The sequence below is a fragment of the Sinocyclocheilus grahami genome, unplaced genomic scaffold, assembly GCF_001515645.1.
Source record: "Sinocyclocheilus grahami isolate Dianchi unplaced genomic scaffold, SAMN03320097.WGS_v1.1 scaffold13.1, whole genome shotgun sequence".
Lineage (NCBI taxonomy): Eukaryota > Metazoa > Chordata > Actinopteri > Cypriniformes > Cyprinidae > Sinocyclocheilus > Sinocyclocheilus grahami.
The window spans coordinates 469,681-491,600 of record NW_015505192.1 but is presented as its reverse complement, the minus strand read 5'-3'; the positions used below and the strand labels follow the sequence as shown (position 1 = coordinate 491,600).

The window sequence follows — 21,920 nt, the reverse complement described above, 5'->3', positions numbered from 1 at the left end:
TATTATCAGAACACGTGAGCATAACGGTTAGCAGATCAATGAATGAGAGGGCAGTGTTACCAGAGTTGCCCATTTACCACACCTTGTTACAGCACAGTAGGGCTATTGCAAACAGAAACAATACGGTACTATATAGATGTTTCCTGTCGGCTCGTTTTTCGAGTGGACTTTGCTGTTCCGATGAGCATGAACGGTATATGAGTGGAGCGACCGAGCGGAGCACACACACATAGAGCGTCACACCACGTAAAAGTGATTCCTGAGGGGTGAACTAATTTTCGGCAGCCGGAATTTTGGTGCAACTCTAATTATTGGTGACGTACAGCAAAAACAAGAACTGTTGTGTCTAAAATGTAAGTCACTTAATATTAACTTCTTGTTTACTGAACTGTTCATCAAATAAATATCACATTTGCAATTGTGCTGATATTTGGAGAAAAGCTTCATTCTTCGTGTAATATTAACTATATCCGATGATATATTTATAAAAGACATAAGTCATACCTTATCTTGAATTTTGGGGGAAATCTAAATGTATTTTAATAGACTAAATCACGCAGTGAAAATGTGAACTCTAAATACGCTTGCGCAGTAGTCTAACTTATCTCATAGTTTATGTGTGCACTCTCTGGGCGTGTTTTTGTTTGTTTTTTTGCGATATACTCAATAATGTCAATTTCGCATATAATATCGTAATTGTTTAAACAACAATTACGATATTATCGTAGACGATATATATATATCGCACACCCCTTCTGGCACAAATCCTAATGTTTCCATATTCGCAATGTATTTGAATGAAACTATTATTTATAATGTAGTGACTTTGTACTTCACACGCGTTCGTATATCGACAGAAATATCATCTTCACATGAGCATGAATGTGCTTGGCATACAAAGTGGACCAGTTATTGTATTTTATTTTGATAATGAACAGACTGCGATGTTTAAGTTTCGAATATGTGGTGTGTGTGTGAGCGCGTGAGCGCGTGAGGCGCCTGCGCGATCGAACAGCTGAAACATTAATTACAAAATTTTTGGTCATACAGATAAGAGTAAGACATAATTCGAAAGCACAAAGTGTTTACTTTTATTTTTGCACACTCAAAATAACAACAGAACATTTGTGATTTTGTAAAATAAAGCAAGGATGCACTTTAATTAAAACTGTTACTTATTTAAGTCAGATATTTTTTGCATATTTATACCTATACTATGATTGAATTTTATTTTTATGAAAGCAAATATTGTTATTTTTATGTATCTTAGATATACATTTTCCTAAAATCATCCTGGCAACCCATTTTTGACCCAGGGTTTGAAGCTGTGCCCTAGTTAGGTTAATGCAGAAACTTGTGAACGATGCTCTCTTATAATTGTGGCATCACTGTTTATTGATGTCATTGAATGTTCCGGGAAAACTTAAGTTGTATTTTCAGGGTCGGTCACAGCGCATTTTAATTGCTGTTTTGGATCCGGCAATTATTAATTTACAAATTAAGCACTGCTCATCCTCATGTTACAAACCTGCATGACTTTCTTCCTTTCTACGGAATACAAAAGAAGATATTTTGAGGAATGTTTCAACTGTTTTTGTCCATACAGTCAAAGCCTGTCTAAATCAACACTGGATTCCATTGACAAAGACAGTTTTCTATGTTTTTTAATACCGTTCACTGTTACTTATTGTCCTTTTTGTTTAGGTTCATTGTATAAGCACAGAGTTCACCATGCGTAAGCATGGAGGAGAGAAGGGAGTGCCGTTCCGTATTCAAATCGACACTTTCAAGGAGAACGAGGCTGGGGAGTACACTGAGCATCTGCACTCTGCCAGCTGCCAATTCAAAGTTTTTAAGGTGGGCTGAGGCCTTCTCTGATAAACATTTTCTGTGACAATGTTTTTCATTAGTGCAGCATAATTTTTGTGCAATCTTGCAACCAAAACAAGATCTTCTTAGGAAATTAGATGATAATACAAGGTTTGTTTAGCCTAAAGGTGCGGACAGAAAGCAGAAAACAGACAGAGAAAAAATGGAGAAGCGAGCACCGCAGGAAAAGGAGAAATACCAGCCTTCATATGAAACCACCATTCTCACTGAGGTGTGTATCAGCTTCCTTGGAAAGCATGGGTTTGACATGAATAGTTAAAATTAATGATTGAATCTCTAATATTAGACATTTTAATATTATTATAACATATTTGTACTTTATGTAAAATAATATTTGTAATATTATTGTTATATTTGTATCTTTTAAATTGATATTTGATATGTGATAATTTTTGGTGTGTGCTGTATTGATTCAGCTCTCTATTGTCTGGAAAGCCTGGATTTGATATGAATATTTACCTGAAATTACTGAATTTGTCTCTAATAATAGTTAGAGATTTTAATTTATTAATTTAGTTTTAGTTTTTTTATTTTAAATGATTCTATTATAATTAATATTTAGAATTTTTTCCACTTGATTTGAATATATGATGATATTTGGTGTTTTGTATTTATCTAGTGCTCTCCATGGCCTGAGATTACATACGTCAACAATTCCCCATCACCAAGTTTCAACAGCTCCCACAACAGCTTTCCTGTGAATGAAGGGTAGGACACATTCGTCAACGTTGTCTGAGCTTTATAATGCTAAAGCTAAATAGAATATCGAATAGGAAAATAGAGCAATTTATTGTATTTTGATAAAAGACTATGCAAACATTGGTCTTCTTTAGAATAACATGTGCTGATTTACTTTCGTTTAATGGCTTATGGTTTTGTCTTGCAGAAATGGTTCACCCAATCACCAGCCGGAGCCTGTGGCACTGTTAGCAGATGTGAGTGTGACTGTGTTTGTCTTCTCTCATATTTGAGATCCACTGCTCTCAGTAACATTCATTAAACGACATTCTAGGATCAGCATCACTCTGTCCATATATAGGATATACATTTGAGATATGAAACTACTTCATACTTACACTGAGACATGGTCTTTGTGAGATTCATTCCAGTGTTCTCTTGTGTGCTTCTTCTCTTACAACATTTACACATTCTGCATTTTCTCATTTGAACAATATATAATGTTTGTACAAGCAAATGTATCTGTGTTCCATTTGCATTTGTGTGGGATTTAGTTTCAAGATCGACCGATATATCGATTTACCGATATTTTTCCGGATATTTAAGCATTTTACAATACTCTGATATCGGTTTTGTAATATCGGATTCACCGATAAATGCCGCCATCTTGTGGATGTTATGAGAATTGCGCGCAGGATCAACATTGCAGTGCGTCTGAGGGGAAACAAGGCAACAACAACGGCGTGCACAGGTACTTGATTTACTGTAGTTAGTAAACTTTATTGAACATAACAGCCATTAATGCACAAATTAGATTTATTACATAAATGTAGCTTGGCTCAAAGAAATAGAGATGAACTCACAGAGTCACGTAAGATAATCCGTCAAGTCCTGTCCCAATAAAGACGTAACTTTGTGTGAATTAAAAATATGTAGCCATGAATGGGCGCATGTTGGAAATAAAAGTGCTGTATTTAATTCGCTCTCTGTTGTCTATATGCTCATCGTCTCATGAAGTCGGAGTCACGTAGGCTAAGATAATCCATCAAGTCCTCTCCCAATAAAGACGTAACTTTGCATTAATTAAATAATACAGCCATGAATGAGTGCATGTTGGAAATAAAAGCGCTAAATTTTATTATCTGTCTGTTTATGCTCATCATTAGTCTCGTGAAGCCGCTTTCATATTGCTGTTCACTCACTGGGTTGTTGCTCAGGAAATTCTGCAGCACGGCCACGGCGTGTAACTTTTAACAAGATTCACTTGTTTAAAACACCCTAATTTGTATTAACATTTACTATATAACCATTATTTCGCTAATAAATATCTAAATAGATACAACTCTATGGAAATTAATTATTTATTATCTCCACGAGCGATCGCAGTTTGAGTATAGTTAGGTGTAAATGCATAGATAAACTGTTCTGTCAGCAGGAGAACGACAAAAACATTATTAGTAATTCTGATATAACATGCCAGTTGAGAAATGCAATAAAATACGATGTTTTGTTTGTTATATTTCAATATTCCAGAGAATATTATTCAGTGAATTAACATTATCCAGTGAATTATTCTTCACTTTGTCCTATTAAACCGCTTATAAACCTACTAAAACTGTAGTTTAAAATGAAGTTATGACTCCGTTCCTTTATTTATTTTCTCTATTTGAGAACATTAGACCTTCTACATTTATTTTGCTTATTGTTAATATTAGTGTTGCTGCTGATGCTTTAAATAAAATGTTTTTTTTATTGTTGTAATATGAAGATTAAATTTAACATGAAAGACTGCTAATTTTCAACACTTTTTTTAAAAGATGACTGAAAGGAGAAAAAACCAAAGTGAAGCATGGACTATTACTTTATAACAGTAAATAAATAACGGTTCTGCATATCGGTTATCGGGGACATAAACACGCAAATAATTGGTATCGGTTATAAAATATAAATATCGGTCGATCACTAATTTAGTTCATAACTTAATATCTACTTAACTAGTTAAGTAGTTGAGCTGTATTGGAAATGGGATGGTTAATAGCTGCTTTTCAGTATAGTTTGTGTGTGTGTGTGTGTGTAAGGCATGCTCCATGCTTCCATGTACATTAATAATGTCAGTAGAACACTACAGTAGTGCATCAATGACCCTTTGTTTCCATTCATATCGTTGCAGCTGCTATTATAAAATAGCTGTAACATGCTTTTTGTTGCTATATAGATATATCAGAATATATATATGATATATATATATATATATATATATATATATCATACTGGCCAAACCTTAAATATTTTGTTAAAAATAACATATACACTACTGTTCAGGGTAACGTTTGGGCTAAGTTAGGTTTTTATTTTTTAAAGAAATCAATACATTTATTCAGCAATGATGCCTTAAATTGATCAAAAGTGACTGTAAAGACATTTGCTATGTTACAAAGGATTTTTATTTGAAACAAATGCTTCATATACTGAAAAAAATGTATAACAGTGACAAAGAAGACTGAAGTAATGGCTGCTGAAAATTCAGCTTTGCCATCACAGGAATAAATGACATTTTAAAATATATTCAAATAGAAAATGTTTTATTTTAAATGGTAATTATTTTTTACAATATTCCTGTTTTTACTGTATTTTTGATCAAATAAATAAAGCCTTGGTGAGCTTAAGAGACTTTTTTCAAAAACTTAAAAATGTCTTGCTGACCCCAAATATTTGAACAGTAGTGTATAGATACAGGGACCAAATTAGATGTAAAAAGCCTTAAATCAAAGTTTACAGGCTAATCTACAATAATCAATTGGTTTGGCACTTTTTCTTTAACACATCGATTTGGATTCCCTCATGCTTTTTTATGATTGTATGTTGATTGACTGATGGATAAAATGACTCCAAACATGACATTATTTTTGCATTAGTTTATAGGCTGATGTTACATGAGGTTTTAGCCCATTGTTGTTGTTTTTTTTTTTTTTTCTCGTTCGTAATATATAAGCACCGCTAGTCACCACATGCTTTCTCATAACAAGATAATAACACTCGAGACAATCTGAGATTTTAAAACTGAGAGACGTTCTGCCTTACAGTTGTCGTCCCACCTACTTAGAAGAGACAGTGAAAGCAATCAGGTACATGCATTTATTTGCTAATTTGAATATGTTGAAATGTTTATTTGCCAAAGGTAATACTTGATTGGTGTGCAAAGGATTTTAAGTTAATCTGTTAATGAAGGTTTGAAATGGGTTCAGTGAGTCCAGACAGTTTAAGGGGGAGTGTCTGACTTCAGTACAGGAACTATACAATGGAAAAACAGACTGATTATGATCAGTTTGTGGTCAGTGTGCTAAGGCCTATTTTGTCCTTTCTCTTTGCCCCCGAACAAACAGAATCTGTTGCCCACGGCAACGCCACAGGAAGCACAGCAGTGGCTCCATAGAAACCGTTTTTCACCATTCGGCCGTCTCTTCTCAAACTTCTCGGGTAAAGGGACGATCGGGCTTACATAAGTGTGCATCACATTCCATACAGCTCTCACATCAGGCTTTTGCTCACTCAGCAACCATACAGTGCCACACCGGTCCTTACATCACTCTCATTCAGATGACACATGCTCTCCAATCTCATTCTCTTATCATAATGTGTTCAGAAAAATGTAATATGCCTCTTTATTCAATATTGCCTTTTAGTGTAGTATGAAAAAAATCCTATTGTGAGTGTGTTAACTGTCCTTTGATGTTACTCAGGGGCCGATCTGCTAAAACTGACCCGAGAGGATGTCATCCAGATCTGTGGACCTGCTGATGGCATTCGGCTATTTAATGCACTCAAAGGACGGTAAGAGTCTGTTACAGCCAGGGATATTTTAGTTAACAAAAATTAAAACCATAATACATTTATGTTACTTTAAATAAAATTGAATTACATTAAATAAAACATTAGCTGAAACAAAATAAAAATATACAGGCATGCATGCTTAAAAAAACAAATCTAAAAAGAAGTCAAAACACACACCAAAATTACTAAAACTTTTAACTAAAATGTATTTCAAAACCAAAAATATAAAAATCAAACTCGGATATAAAGCTCATTCAAAATTAAAAAACAAAACTCTAATAGTGTCTTAATGATACTAGAACAACACTATATTACATATATGTAACACACGCAGTGGTCTCCTCTGCTCACCAAGGCTGCATTTATTAGATCAAAAATGCAGTAAAGACAACAATATTGTAAAATAATTGTCTTCTATTGTACTTTTTAAAATGTCAGTTATTTCTGTGATAGCAAAGCTGAATTTTCAGCAGCCATTGCAGAAAAACAGTTGTGCTGCCTAGTATTTTGTGGAAACGGTGATTCATCACATTTGTGCATTTATAAGCATCCTTCTGTTCAGCTTCCATGTTTTGCTTTTTTCTTGACTGTTGATGTTTACATATTATGAACCAGCATTTATACTGTGTACATTTTTGTATAGGGTGGTCCGTCCAAGGCTCACCATCTATGTGTGCCAGGAGTCCCAACAACAGACTCGTGAACAGCACCAGAAACATGAGAACGGAGACGGGTCTAGCAACACATTCTTCGGTGAATTTAACATCAACTATATCAAGATCAAACTTGATTACAGTTGTGCTTAAAGTATTTGTAGGAATGAAATGTTAGGCTATGATATTATTATGTAATCATTTTTTTCCTTACCTGCATGGCCTGGTTATGTCAGCAAAATACAAAAGCTTTTTAGAGGCAGCAATGCTTTTTTTCTTTAGAATAATGTGTACTTATGACTCGTGCACAATAAGACCTAGGATATGTGGTAAATGGGGTCAAATAATCTGGGAAAATAAACAGAGTATTGATTTCATGTTGTCAGGTGTTTTTTTTTTTTTTAGATTTGTATCCCTTAGAACTTATGTTATTTAGTGTTTCCTTTTTTTTCTGCTATGATTTGTTGGTTAACATCTCATGTTTCTTTACCCTCATCTTAGTGTATCATGCCATCTATCTGGATGAGTTAACAGCTGTGGAACTGACAGAAAAGTTGGCTCAGCTCTTCAGCATCTCTCCACGCCAGATCAGTCAGATCTTCAAGCAGGGACCGACTGGTATCCATGTGTTAGTCAGTGATGAGGTGAGGGCTTCTACAGGCTTTCTTTTTCTTCAGTGTTTAGGCCAGAGCTTCCCAAATGTGGTTCGTGAAACCCTAAGGGATTCATAAGTGAAGTGCAGGAGGTTCTTGAGTTGATAAAAAGCTAATGTTTAAATGGAATGTAAAATTGAAATAAATAAATGAGGCTGTATAATTAATGAAAATAAATAGAAATCGTAATATAGCTTAGTGCAATTATCAAATCGAAGGCTATGATTTAGATAAGCATAGTCTTTTGCACTGTGTGCTTCAGAGTTTTTTTTGTCCATTGTGCTCTCTGTTCACTTTATTTACATATTTGCATAATTCCCAACATTTTTGTAGACAGAAGTTCACAGAATTTCACCAGTATTCCCCAAAATGTAAGCTTGTAGATTTGAAATGTTAAAATCTTCAAGGGTTTGAATGTTTGAAAATGAAGTATTTAAAGGAATAGTTCACTCAGTAATGAAATTCTGTCATCATTTACTCATCCTAAAGTTCCAAACCTTTGAGTTCCTTTTTTCTGTTAAACATAAAAGAAGATATTTTGAAGAATGTGGGTAACCAAACAGTTTATGACTTCCATAGTATAAAATAATACATAAAATAAAGTCAATAGAGACCAACAACTGTTGAAATCCATTCAGGTTTGGAACAGCTTAATGGCGAGTAATTTTTCATTTCATCGATTTTCAACAGAATTTGTATTTTTTGGTGACCTATCCATTTAAGACAAATATTGGTAATTTGTAGTGTAGAACCATTTTATAATAATCAAATTACAGTAATTTACAACAGTATTGTATGAATGTCTTTAATAATTTTATAATAATTGATGTCTTTAAAGTTAAAACTAATAATAATAATAGAAAAGACCCTGAAAGAGGTCTTGGTTGGTTTCAGCAGTAGCAATAGGAGACATTTTCATACGAGATGAAATCATATCACTGTTAATTGCAATTATTTTTGCCACGTTGTGCAGCCGTATATGATTTAAAAAAAAGCGATTAAGATTAAACATTCACTGAAAAAAGATTAAATATTTGAATCCGTTTGCCTGCATGTCATTTGAGAATTAACCAAGAGGGAACCGTGAATGTGTTGTTAAATTATTGAAATATGAACTTAATCTTAGGGGTTACTTAAGTAAATATATTTATGTCTAAGTGGTATGGCTGACAAAAATGTCTGCGCAATTCAATGTTTAGATTTTCGCGCACTAACCTGTGCTCACTATGAAAACATTCCCGTCACTTAACAGGCGTGGCAAGGATCAGTTTACTGTTGAAATTTGCTTTCTTGAACTTTGAAATTCATCCTCTAACACATTCATATGTTAAAGTTGTCCCTTTGGGCTCTGTCCCTAGAAGGCAATAGTTTATTCAAGGACACAACAACAATGAGGCATGATAGTAATCCCAGGATTGTAACCATGCAACGTTAACCCTATTGCTACTTTAATAGAGGGCGAGCTTAAAGCTATTTTTACACTTTGTTTAATTTCTTTGTTCTGAAGATCCATTGTAAGAGATGCAAGCTGCTCGCCTAAGGCCATTTCTGCTTGCAGTGCATTGGTCGTCATCAATCCATCATCGATAGCAGTTAATTTCCACAAATAAGAGCAGATTGCTTTCATACCAATTGTGTATCACACTGGAGTCCACACGGACCCAAGTGTGCAAAACCAAATTCAACGAGGTTTGGGCCAAAAGCTCTAGTGTGGGGATAAAAAGAGACCGCACTTGATTTTTATCCATCAGTAATAGACCTTAGTCAGGCTAGACGGCATATTGAATTTAACGTGGATGAAAACAAGGCTGAGAGATAGACTTGCAGTCTTTACAATGGCAGGCACTGTAATTTTTGCCAACTCACAGTTTTCAAAACCGTTTTATGGAGTTCACTGAAAACATGCCAACAGACAAGACAGAGCTGGTTACTTTTGGTATGAAAAAGTCTTTTGTCATTTTGTAAGAAATTCAAACAATAAATACCATTTTGTGGCTCTTTAATGTGTCATGACAGATCGCTGTAGCACCTCAGTTCAAGAGACACGTGAACCGATCATCTCTTACTCTTCACTAGTTATAGCACGAAATAAACTTGAATGAACATCAGAAGGTATCATGTTTCAACCGCAGAAAGATTCCTGCGAAGGATCAATTTAGCCTGATGTTTGGATAATAGGGTTGTAAAATAAGAAGGCTTGGTGAGTTAAAAATAAAAACCATTTCAGAGGCAGATCATGTTGTTGTAACGTGCACAATAAGACCAAGGAACTTGTGTTAGAAAAGTAAATATCATGAAAACGACAGACTTTTCTCTGGTGATGCATGTCGTACTTCTCTCTCTTTACATGTTCGCACACATTCATTTTTGAGTTCAATGCTCACTTCTTAAAATCCAATTAACAGCCGATGGACAGAAACAAGTCCCCATCCTACATTTGTATTTTTTTTATCTTGATAATCTGATGTCTGTCACGATACAGAAGAAAAGATAAGAGGCTACTTCCGTTTTATTGCGACTTTAAGTAATATCTCTTATTCTCTATTTTTCTGATGTAATCTTTATGTTCTCATTCAAACAGATGATTCAGAACTTTCAAGATGAGATGTGTTTTGTCCTGGACACAATGAAAGGTATAAGCAAGCCAGTTTTTTTTTTTTCCCAAAGTATTGACAAGTTTAAACCCACATGTCCTTGTTTCTAGGTAACCTCTGTTTTATAACTTGCACTCTTTCGATTAAATTTGCAGCTGAAACAAACGATGGCTATCACATCATTTTGAAGTGAAAACAAAGGATGTGGGGGAGTGAACAGGCCCCTTATGTTTTTTCTTAAGATTCAACCCACAGCCCCTTCCCTGCACACTTCCTGGACCTTACCGAAGATCGCTTTGGCTTGGAATTATAATGGAGGCGATCATGGGAAAGGAAAAAAGACACCTGACGTATTTTGAAACCTTTACTGTTTTATCCATGGAGTGTGTGCTGCCACCCCTTCCCATTTACACTTGCAAAACAAATTACAGAATTTCTATTTTACTAACTTTCTTTGCATTAATTTGCTTTGTTGCTATTATCAAAGGCAGAAAATATGTTTATAATGTGCTATGGCTTTACCGGCTTAAACAGAGAATTGGCAGGCATACAGTGCCCCCCCCCCCACCCCCCACCCCCGAGTAGTTTAGCTGCTTATGCTACAGTCCCAAGTGAAGTGCAGTCCACATGGCTCAATGAATACATGCTTTATAAACAACAAAAGTGAAACATGCTTTCTTAACAACAAAAGTGGAAGTTTATGTCGCTGGTAGGCCCAGAGATTTCCAGGACACTTATGAAATTGCCTCAGTTCATGATGAACGTTGTCGTCAGTTCTCTTACCTGTGGGAAAAAGTAGGCAGTCCCATTCTTATATTGTCACCCCAATTTTAGCGAATGATCTTGATATGATCACAGATGTTGTGAGGGACAGAATGAATAAAATTCCCTCTGTACTGCCAAGTTAAGATTTTTTGGCAGGTTCACGGCGAGCGGCTTGACTAAAGCATTGCTGCGTGAATGATGCTTTTCATAAGTTAATTGTTGATTTCTTAAACCTTGTGGACGAGACTGTGACTGTTGGACATTATATTAGGTTCATTAGCTTTGATCCCTGATGATTTTTCAGGTGTTGCTGCAAATGCACGTCATTTTACAGGCAGGAGATGATCGGCAGCAGTGGGCATTATATATGTGCGTCTTTTATTAGATTTTTTTTAACATTGTGCTTAACACCTCTCCCCCCTTAAATTTTTTCATCATTGCATTGTATAGTTTTTACAAATGTCAGACTTTGCCAGAGCACTATTTTATGGTATAAGAGAGATCATGATTTACTTTCTTTTTGTTTCCTTTTGGATATGACCACTGATGTACTAATCTTTCAGGTCGGGTAAAGGGGAGAAACATTGCACTGCATGAGAAATGGTAGCCGTGGTTAGTGCTAGACACAAACCAGACCAAGATGGTAAAGACGTGAGGTATTGTCTGTTGTGACCCTTTACCATGTCATTGCAATTATTAAAATGACCTGCCTTGAAACAAGCTGTTTTTAAAATGTATTTATTTATTTTTTTTATGTGGCATTAACTTTTTTCTCACTCAACCCTATGGGTACAACAATTTTAAGCACTTAATGGGCATTTATAACGTGAAAACGCTTCAAAAGTCCTTGGTTACCTGGGTGAATTTCACAAAAATTTACCTGTTTAACATTTCACCTCAATCAATGGATCTATATTTTGGATAAAGGAAATGAAAAACATTATTTTTTATGACAATTAAAAATAAAATCATAAAATGACTAATATAACTTACAATATTTGTATGTAAATCAGCATGAATGCACTATAACAAAGTTCTGTGATGTACAGATTGAGTTTCAAGACGAAATGTGACCCCAGCATGTTCTTAACAGACTTTGTGAGATTTACCCAACTATATTTTTATACTTGTAATTTATTTTTCATTATCAGTCTCTTGCTAATAGTGTTTGACTGCAGTTTAAAAACGGCCCACTTAGTTTCCATGGAAACCGAGCTGTCAAAAAAAAAAAACGAAGCGAGGACTACAAATGGGCACAGCTAGCCTAGCGTAAATGTCACAAATGGGACGTTTGTTTGCGATACAGTTGCCCTTTATTGCTTTACACGCCTTGTTCCCAAATATAACCACTCAGAGAAACAATATCCGTTTTCCTGTCGAGGAAGACAGCATAGCTTCCCATGCTAACAAAAGGCACTCTAGAACTACATTTCCCGGCAACCCTTACGTCGCCGGCACGTCCATGACGTCACAATAAGTATATATATGTGTCCCGTGCGGCATTCTTTCCTCTATTGTTACATTGTAACAAACCGGGGCAGAAGTGAGGGCCATAGGGTCCTCGGGCCGACAGATACTACACATCATTTTAGTTTTTTTCTTTCCTTCGGGGTGGAAATATAACGTTGCGATTTGTCTAAACATAGCGCAGAACACAACCACCTATCCGGAGGAAAAAAACCCCCCCGAAGGCTCGGCTCTATTTGGTCTTTTTGAATGCAGGCATTTTTAAGGATCACCTAGAGATTTTATCTGCATTTATTGGATGCATCTGCTCCGGGATTAGTAATTTTTATTGAAAATGGTCCTTGTCTGCCCCGTTTTTAATTTTTACAGAGTTGCTTGGCTGCAACGTTGAATGCCCGCATAGCCTTCTTGATACACAAAACCACCATTTATAGTCTATGTCCAGACTAATATCTATTGTTTACGATGCTTAAATGTTCGGACATCACTATATCTTCGTGAAGAAACTGCTATTTCTCTATTGGTCTGGCCATTTCGATGGGCTGAAGTCGCTTTTGTCTGTCATCTAGTAACCTTGTGCAAGTCTAAAACTGAAATAGGCTCAAAATCCCCAAAGAAAAGAACCATCCAAATTAAGGAAGCACTGATCGAGCGACAGCTTCGCCGGGTTAAAGGCTCTCTATTTCTGCCCAAGGTAAGCCTATGAGAAAGGTTTTGTGTTTCACTTCTGCCTGTCTTTCCCATACAGCCCAGCCTACGAGGAAAAATGGGTTGATCATTGGACCGGTTGCAACACAGCATGACATTTTCTGCTCTGTCATAAGACCCTCTGCGTTTTCCAGTAAAGAATATCAAATCACGGGATAGATCATATGTGATGTGTCATCTATTGTGGCAAGCCTTTTCATCATTTAGGCATATTCCTTTAAACTAACTAGTGTCTAATTATGTTTCTCTAGCACTTAGTCTACTAGTTAGTACTTATTTTACTAGTACTGTTTCATTACACACTCTTTCTCTGCTACTAGCTATTGATCTAGTACTGGTAACCATTTTTGTAATAGCATTCTATAGAAATATGTGCTTCACCTCTTAATATTTTACTGGATTTGTTGCTAGTACTTCATTAGGTACTTCTTAGTCACTAATATTTGTACCAGAATCACTAGTACTTAATTGTTAGACATGCTAGTTTGAGGCACTTTTACATATACCATTTGTTACGAGTGACATTTCTTTCACTAGTCACAATGGCTACTTTTAGTGAACTTGTAAGATAAAACTAGTAATAGCTGTAATACATGCTACAATAATAAATCATGCAATGGATACTCTAATAAATAGTATCATTGCATGAAGTCCCTAACTATTTGAATAGTTACTACTATAAATACCAACAAATACCATAATACAATAAAATGATGAATAAATACAAATGACAGTTAAAATTCAATTAAAACACAGAACTCTAGATCTCAATAGAATTAACTGACAAATATTTGCAATTTGTTCCTTTACTATTCTTTCTTAAATACTATTAAAATAAAATTATATACTAGTTAGTTTAAAGGAATAAATTATACCACAGCCTGATGCGGTCATGCTTTACAATAGTGTTCATATTTTATGATGTACCTGTTTTGTAAATGCATATTATTGCTAAAATAATTATTTCTAGTAACATGGACACTATAGTGCAAAGTGTGATGCTAAACCCTCCACTTTTTCTTTTTCTATTGATAAACCTCTTTAAATTCCATCTGCTGGTTGTGCATGGAAATGGTGCATGGATGCGTCCATGGAATGGGAATAATGTTTGCATTTCCAGAAATTGCAATGTCACCTATGCAGATTTTGTCGGTGCTGGAAAAGAAAGACGTGATGTTTATGTGTCATATGTCTAGGACAAGCTATTTCAGTGCAGACTAGTCAAACAAGCTGATGTGTAGTCAGTACTGTAAGGTAATTATTCACGCTTTCTGTCCGCCTCAAATAGACCACAGGATTCTGCCAGGAGATCTGCAAACATATTTCAGCTTCGCAGTTGCATCCCTGCGTTTAAATGACCTGTGCTGCATTCAGAAACTAGTTAGTTTGTCTGCAAACATGTTCTTATCCTACATACACCTCTGCATAATGTTCGTTTCACAGTTATTTGATGTGCATTGGGTTAAATGTTCTGTTTGAGGCCCATATCTAGTCCTGCCATTTTTACGATACAGTGGAGTGCTTTTAAAAGCCTCTTTCCACTTGCCAATGATCATAACTCACAAATCAAGGACTGATTGATTACTTCTTTACATCTAGAAAAGTGTTTTAGATTGATGTTACCTGGATTAACTGCCAGTTAGTTGCATATGTGACTAGTTTTAGTACTTGGATGTATGTAATTGTATTGTGTTACCATATGCATATACGCTTTTAAGACACTCTGTGAGTGCACATGATGGTGTCCAATAGTAGTGACATGCTCTAAGTTTGGCTCCGAGTCGGAGAAGAAATCTTGGCACGCTTCACTGAATGCACAGTAATTGGCGTACTGTATTATTTGCTAGCAGCTTACATGTACATCACCACATCATTTCTGTGTATTTTACTGCATCACCACGGTAGCATTAATTATAGAAGGTACGCATGAAAGCGAGGTACAAAGCAAGCAAAAATGGACTTGTTTCTTAGCATTTCTTGTTTCTATGGATACGCAGCGCCCTGTGTGTCATACACTGATGTGTAAAGCAGCGTATACTCAATCGGGCATCTTGTTCATTTCATCATCCTGATGTTTGTTGCAGCTGCTTTTGATGTTTCAAGGTCGTAACGTGTTCTTTGCCAGCGATAGGTGATTGGCATGTATGTGGCTTGAATTCGAGGCTACCCGGCCTGATTATTGAATGAATGATTAAAAAAATGAATAAATAAGACATTCATATGCCCAAGCTGAGTCAGGCTAATGCTATTTCCATAGCATTCGTAATCTTGAGTTCATAAAACTAATCCAGTTATTATGGATTTCACAAATCTGTGGGACTAAATCCATTATGCTTTGAGTTTAATTGTCAGTCATAATTCCCAAGTCATCTTTTTTCTCCTTCACATGGAAAAAGTCGACCTTTCCTCAAAGCCACCGCCAAACTGTTCTCATTTAACCCGGCAAAAAGCCACTGACTGTTTAAAAATAGTGCTTAATCATGAAGAAAATCAGGCATGGAGCCGCTCAAAGCAGTTGTATTACACAGCTCCCTCGGGCTAAGGAGGTGGTCTGATCAAACATCCCGACTCGGGCTTGTGTGACCTCTCTGGTAAGACTGAACCGGTCTTGTCATTGGCTTGCAAAGGCTTGTTGTTTGTAAGGTTCCAACGGTTTTAATGGGGGTGAAAGAGACCCAAAATGTGGATGCAGTTTTTCCATGGCTATTGCTTTAAACCAGTTACCATGGTGATGTTTGCAGGCTTCATGGTTTTTAAGCAGGACTTTCATGCTGGATGGAGAAAGCGAATGTCAAGGATTAGGTAGCAGAATAGGTGATGTTGCATAAGCTTCCAGATTGTTGAATGTGGCCTTTTTTGATTGTATTTTTATGTTATATGTGACCCTGGACCACAAAACCAGTCACAAGTGTCAATTTTTCAAAATTGAGACTTGTACATCATCTGAAAGCTGAAAAAATAAGCATAGGACAATATTTGACCGAGATGCAACTATTTGAAAATCTGGAATCTGAGGATGAAAAAAAATCTAAATATTGAGAAAATCACCTTTAAAGTTGTCCAATTGAAGTTCTTAGCAATGCATATTACTAATCAAAAATTAAGTTTGAATATATTTACGGTTGGAAATTTACAAAATATCTTCATGGAACATGATTTTTATTTAATATCCTAATGAGTTTTGGCATAAAAGAAAAATCGATAATTTTGACCCATAATATGTATTTTTGGCTATTGCTACAAATATACCCCAGTGACTTGAGACTGGTTTTGTGGTCCAGGGTCACATATTTGGTCACTCTGACCTCCAGAATGAGGTATTTTTATTCAGCACTGCAGGTGTTGATTAATCTCTGTTACTGGCCAAGTTTCACGTTGTTTTTCCTTTCAATAGTGTTAATTCATTATTTAATTTATTTATTTGGTAAAACTTAAAATCATTAACTTAACACTATTTGAACAATTACGATTTGGTTTTAAAAAGGTAATAGTTATTCATGTTATTTATAGTCAAAACTATATATAGAATACTTATAATATTACAATATAAGCAATTAAGATATGCACCAAATTGATTCACAAAAAAAATATTTGAAATCAGAAAACATATATTGTTCATTGACAAAACTGACGGTAGATTTTGGAATAAGCATTAGGTGTTTTTTTTTTTTTTGTGGGGGGGAGAGGGTATCCATCTAGTATTTTTGGTTGGGTATTATATAACTTGTATGAAAGTGCATTCAAAAGCGTTTCTTGAGTAAAAATGCCACTCTTGGACATGCATATCCTACTGGCTATGCACACTCTTAAGTCATGATTGTTCATGTTTTTTAATTTTGCCAGTAATATTCCTTCAGTCTGTCGGACAAAGCTTGTACCTACTTGTAATGCCTCCAGACGCAGTGTTTCCATGGAGACAGTGTCATCTCGTGGCCTGAAGCGCAGATTCGAGGAGGTGGACAGCGGCTCGCCGTGTTCCACACCCAAAGATTCGGATGATGACATCTCTAGCAGTGACAGCGCTGATAGCTGCGACAGTCTCAATGCTCCCTCCAGCTCTCTCACACGTAAGAACACACCACAAGTTAGTCTTATAATTTCATTATTATAACAACTTCCTGGCCATAAGTTATGAAGGAGCTCAAACAATTTCCCTGCGTTTTATTTTGTTCCTAGCCCCTGAGCTAATTCCACATATTACATTTTCACTATTGCAGCAGTTGCAAATCATAACATTTCAGTGTAAAGTGCAACAGCTTCTTACTTAGCTTATTTACTTAGTTTTACACATAGGTACCCTTTCAGAAATATACTATTAAGTCTGTGGACCATGATAACCTCTTGAGCCAGTTCTTCAACCAAGTTGGCAGTTCTCTTTTGTTTGTAAGAGCTACAAGACCCTCATCCATAGATGTTTCTGGACCAACATCCTTGTCGGAATGGAGCAACAATGCTTTTAAACAATCAGATTTAGGTGTAGGTTTAAGGTTAGGGTTAGTCTTATAGCTATAGAGAAATATATACTTAACAATTCATTATTTCCAACAGATGTTAGTAATAGGTTATGAATAGGGGTCGGAGTAAGGTTTAGTTTTCCTTTATAGAAATGTTGTTCAAGGACCAACAAAGAATATTGTTTCAGGGACACGTCTTACTTGGTCATTGTGGCTAATGCAGCAAACCTTGAGATGAAAAACTCTTAAAGGGGTCATATGATGCGATTTCAAGTTTTCCTTTCTCTTTGGAGTGTTACAAGCTCTTGGTGCATATAGAAGATCTGTAAAGTTGCAAAGACTAAAGTCCAAAGAGATATTCTTTATAAAAGTTAAGAGTCAGCCACACCTACCTAAAATGGCTCGTTCTAACACGCCCCCACATACCTACGTCACTATCTGGGAAGATTTGCATAACGCTGCCCAAATGTTCACGCAAAGAAAGAAGGCGTAACTTTTATTCTCGCTGTAGTATTGTTGCCGCTGCCGCCATGTCGTGAAGGCACTGTGTTTCGTTGTGAAAGCGAAACTACTTTGTTTGGCCTTCCAAAAGAGGACGATATCGCTTCGTCATGCCTGGAGCTGATCCGTGCTGGTCGCTGAGGAAATACTTCAACTTCGTGCTGTCGATCGCCGGATCGGCTTTCACCGTGGACGAAGCGGAGTCCAGCCCGGGGTCGTCGCATGTGGTTGCCGCAGGCATCACAATATGGTAAGGGACGTAACATTTCCATCACACGCTTGAGGAATTCAGCCAATCACAACACACTGGATAGCTGGCCAATCAGAGCACACCTCGCTTTTTCAGACCGATGAGCTTTGTAAAAATCATGTCCTTTCAGAAAGGCGGGGCATAGAGGAGAAACAATAATGTACAGTATGTGGAAAATAATGTGTTGTTTGAACTTTAAACTGCATAAACATATTTCATTACACCAAATAATGTTCTTTTTAGCAGCATCATATGACCCCTTTAAACACCATTTTGGGATAAAGTGAGATTTCGTTTGAACCACAATATTGTCATTTAAGGAGGCGTAGGTTGAGTACTAAAGCAATAGACCAAAACATTATTGTTAACAGTATCTCTTTATCTTGTTTCTGTAGCCCACTCCATTCTCAGAAGACACAAAGCATCTTTAGGTCGTAAGCAGGTATGCTTTGACGCAGTGACAGTCTATTACTTCTCCAGAAGACAGGGCTTTACCAGTGTGCCCAGTCAGGGTGGTAGCTCCCTGGGCATGGCACGCCATCACTGTGCTATACGACATTACACCCTTGGCGAGTTTGCACGAGAACAAGAGAGCAGCCACAAGCATGTGCTGCGTCAACACCTACGGCAAGAAAAACTCAATGCTCGCAAGTTAAAGGTTAGTTGTTTGTCATTGTTCTGTTCTAGCTTCTGTTGTTCCTACAGGATTCTGCTTTTGCAGTAGAGTAGCCATTTTGTTTTGATTTTAAGATCTCTTTTACCTGACTTTTCCCAGCTGACACGGAATGGAACTGTGGATTGCCCCGAAGCCGAGTTGCTTACCCTGGATGACATATCTGATGAGGATCTCAACGTTGAGAGTGTAGAGGTGGACGATTGCTTCTTCCTGCAGCCTCTTCCAACCAAGAGGCGTCGGGCACTACTGAGGGCCTCAGGAATTGCCTGTATAGATGCCAGAGAAAAGGCTGAGCTGCGTGCCATACGTTTGTCCCGGGAGGAGTGTGGTTGTGACTGCCGCTTCTACTGTGACCCTCGGCACTGCGGATGCAGCCAAGCTGGAATTAAGTGCCAGGTACGGCACTTGGTAGTCTCAGAAGTTAAACTTTTTTTTTTATCAAGTTGTGTCCAGTTCGCTCAGGGGTGTACCATGCTGCTCCTTGAGGGCCACCATCCTGTAGAGTTTAGCTCGAGCACACCTGCCTGAATGTTTCTAGTGATCCTGAGGAACTTGAGTTGCTGGTTCAGGTGTGTTTAATTGGGACTGGAGCTAAACTATGCTGGAAGGTTGTCCTCCAAAATCAGGATCAGACACCCCTAATTTGGTCTGTTAGCCTATTCAAATAAAAGACATGCTCTTTCTCTTGTACCATGTTCCAAAGGTGGATCGGATGTCCTTCCCATGTGGCTGCACCCGTGACGGTTGTGGTAATACAGCTGGCCGCATTGAGTTCAACCCTCTTCGTGTGCGTACCCACTATCTTCACACTATCATGAAACTTGACCTGGAAAAGAGAAGCCTGTTGGGTGTAAGGTCTGGAGAGGATTGTGGGGAAGAGACGGAGTTAGTCTCCTCGCCATCTCTGTCTCTTTCTCCCTTGGACTCGGATGTGGAGGTAGAAAGCCAATGTGTTCAGGAGCTGCAAGAGGAGCAGTGCGACAGCCTGGAGCGTGAGAATGAAACAGCTGTGCTTCACCTACAGAGTGCGGAGGAATGGGAAAGGAGACTGGAACAAGAAGAGCAGCTGGTTGAGGAGGCGCAGACCACTGACCCAACCCTTTGCCTCCTGCAGGGCACCCTCACCAGCCAGGCTGGGATGGAGGGCATGGAAGGTGTTGAGGGTGTCCTTCTAGAAGGGCCTTTTCCTGAAGGTGCCACTCTGCTGTGTATTACAGAGAACCATGCAGATGAACAGACCGAGCAGAGGCTGCTCAAAGATCCTGCTTCTGTCCTCTATTATCAGGTAGGTCATGTAGAGACAGCAGCCTTTGAGACACTTCCTGCGCAAGTAGAGGAGGTGGTGAGCGAAGGTGGGGATCCAGATATGGAGAGTGATCGGCAAAAACAAGAAACCTGCGGGCAGGATTCGGCCAAGAGCTTGTCTGTCGAAGTACCTCCACCTCTCGAGAATGGGGACGAAGAACAACTTTGTCCTGAACAGGCCTCGAATGAGAGGGAATGCCTCGAGACGTGCCTGTCACTGGATGAAAAGGCAGTACAACTTCCTCCAGAAGTGTAGAGCCCATCACCTCTGCAGATGTTTTGCACAAGTTAGTCATTAAATTCAAAGAGAGCCTACTCCACACAGTGCGATACGTTACATGACTGCATAATGTTATTACATGTTAAAGAAACAAGTTACCTTCATGGGTTTGTATCCAATTTAGCTGGAGATAAGCATGTACTGTGTTTGAAGTAGGTTGTCCATGGTAAAATAAGTTATTAAAAAACAGAAAAATAGAATAATTTATTTAAAAAATGAAAAAATAAACTCAAGAAAAGCAGAGATCCTGATGTGACAACAAGTGTTTGTTTTTCCAATATGGTATCCGTTTATTACTTGATACTAGTGGGGAAAAAAGTGGCCTTTATGTCGAGGAACAAGCATTTTCGGGATTATCCAGCGCCTTTGTATGGCCTTTCCAGTTTGTAGAGTTTCCGATACTGCACCCCAACAACTAATTGGCACTGTCAGGAAGGGTATATGCTAACGCTATGTTCATGTGTTGTTAGAATTACCACAGTTATGAGATGACAACTCTCAGCTGTTCAAACTCCGTTTCTGTGACAATGCTCATAACGCCAAAATGTATTCACGCACAGCTTTGTTGCTTATAACAAAAAAAAAATCACTACATTAACCTTGGAATGGAGCTTTTATAAAATGAATAAGTTCCAGAGTTGGGATTGCAAAAGATTCCAAAGGCCTTGAATAGTTTCCAATTCTCGGAATCCTGTAATTCTTCCAGCGCGTGAATGCAACCTTAGTAATATTCATATGGCTAATGCTAACTCAGTGCTAACGTTAAGAGAAGGGGTTGCTAATTTTAGAAGAGGGTGTTGTTTGTAGCATCCTTCCTGTGAATAGACCCAACAATCCTGGAAATACTTGGTTTTCATGTACTGTACAAGTGTTTTGCTAAGAGCTAGCATGAAGATGAGTGAAAAAGCTGCTTGTTCTCTGTATGCACGTTGAAAACTTGATTCGTTTGAACTTGCTGAGAGGGGATCAGGAGGATAAATGAATGTGCAATTAATTTGCACAGCAGTTCTTTACTGATTTATCATAGTCTTGACCTGACACCATTTGAAGCTGTAGCCTACCGTCCCAGTTCATGGACGTTTATTTGTGTACCACTGCTTTGTATTGTTAGGGCGAGGACAATGTGTGTGAGTTTTGTCATCTACAATCATTTATGATATTTTTTTTTTTTTTTTTTTTGGGGGTTTTTATTTTTTAGGGGGGAAATAGACAAAA

At 37.3% G+C, this 21,920-nt stretch overlaps 2 protein-coding genes and 1 long non-coding RNA gene across 4 annotated transcripts in view; 2 read left to right on the top strand and 1 right to left on the bottom strand.

Moving 5' to 3' along the window:
- The first annotated feature begins 1,699 nt into the window (after positions 1 to 1,699).
- On the top strand, positions 1,700 to 10,537 carry LOC107598554 (transcription factor CP2-like). Its single transcript, XM_016289930.1, has 11 exons — positions 1,700 to 1,857; positions 1,991 to 2,101; positions 2,510 to 2,598; positions 2,777 to 2,825; positions 5,652 to 5,693; positions 5,952 to 6,045; positions 6,309 to 6,399; positions 7,043 to 7,152; positions 7,554 to 7,696; positions 10,287 to 10,338; positions 10,455 to 10,537. The coding sequence occupies exons 1-11, from the start codon at positions 1,732 to 1,734 to the stop codon at positions 10,490 to 10,492; spliced, it is 945 nt and encodes a 314-aa protein (XP_016145416.1). The 5' UTR covers positions 1,700 to 1,731; the 3' UTR covers positions 10,493 to 10,537.
- LOC107598562 (uncharacterized) overlaps positions 9,189 to 21,920 on the bottom strand; it is a 14,714-nt gene continuing 1,982 nt past the window's right edge. The window contains exons 2-3 of the long non-coding RNA XR_001610574.1: positions 14,825 to 14,834; positions 9,189 to 9,199 (exon numbers count right to left, since the gene is read on the bottom strand). This is a non-coding gene — a long non-coding RNA (uncharacterized lncRNA). The remainder of the gene's footprint in view (positions 9,200 to 14,824; positions 14,835 to 21,920) is intronic.
- Positions 12,592 to 21,871, top strand: LOC107598537 (cysteine/serine-rich nuclear protein 2-like). Of its 2 annotated transcripts, XM_016289920.1 has the most exons (6): positions 12,592 to 13,225; positions 17,137 to 17,306; positions 18,840 to 19,102; positions 19,220 to 19,516; positions 19,824 to 20,195; positions 20,283 to 21,871. In XM_016289920.1, the coding sequence occupies exons 2-6, from the start codon at positions 17,150 to 17,152 to the stop codon at positions 20,679 to 20,681; spliced, it is 1,488 nt and encodes a 495-aa protein (XP_016145406.1). In that variant the 5' UTR covers positions 12,592 to 13,225; positions 17,137 to 17,149; the 3' UTR covers positions 20,682 to 21,871. The 2 variants fall into 2 exon arrangements, with proteins under 2 accessions (XP_016145406.1, XP_016145399.1); XM_016289913.1 differs by having other exon boundaries at positions 19,824 to 21,871.

Coding starts and splice junctions, on each gene's coding strand:
- LOC107598554 (XM_016289930.1), top strand. CDS start 1,732: ATGCGTAAGCATGGAGGAGAGAAGGGAGTGCCGTTCCGTATTCAAATC. Junction 1,858..1,990: donor GCCAATTCAAAGTTTTTAAG/GTGGGCTGAGGC, acceptor AGGTTTGTTTAG/CCTAAAGGTGCGGACAGAAA. Junction 6,046..6,308: donor TCTCTTCTCAAACTTCTCGG/GTAAAGGGACGA, acceptor GATGTTACTCAG/GGGCCGATCTGCTAAAACTG.
- LOC107598537 (XM_016289913.1), top strand. CDS start 17,150: ATGGAGACAGTGTCATCTCGTGGCCTGAAGCGCAGATTCGAGGAGGTG. Junction 19,103..19,219: donor TCAATGCTCGCAAGTTAAAG/GTTAGTTGTTTG, acceptor GACTTTTCCCAG/CTGACACGGAATGGAACTGT. Junction 19,517..19,823: donor AAGCTGGAATTAAGTGCCAG/GTACGGCACTTG, acceptor CATGTTCCAAAG/GTGGATCGGATGTCCTTCCC.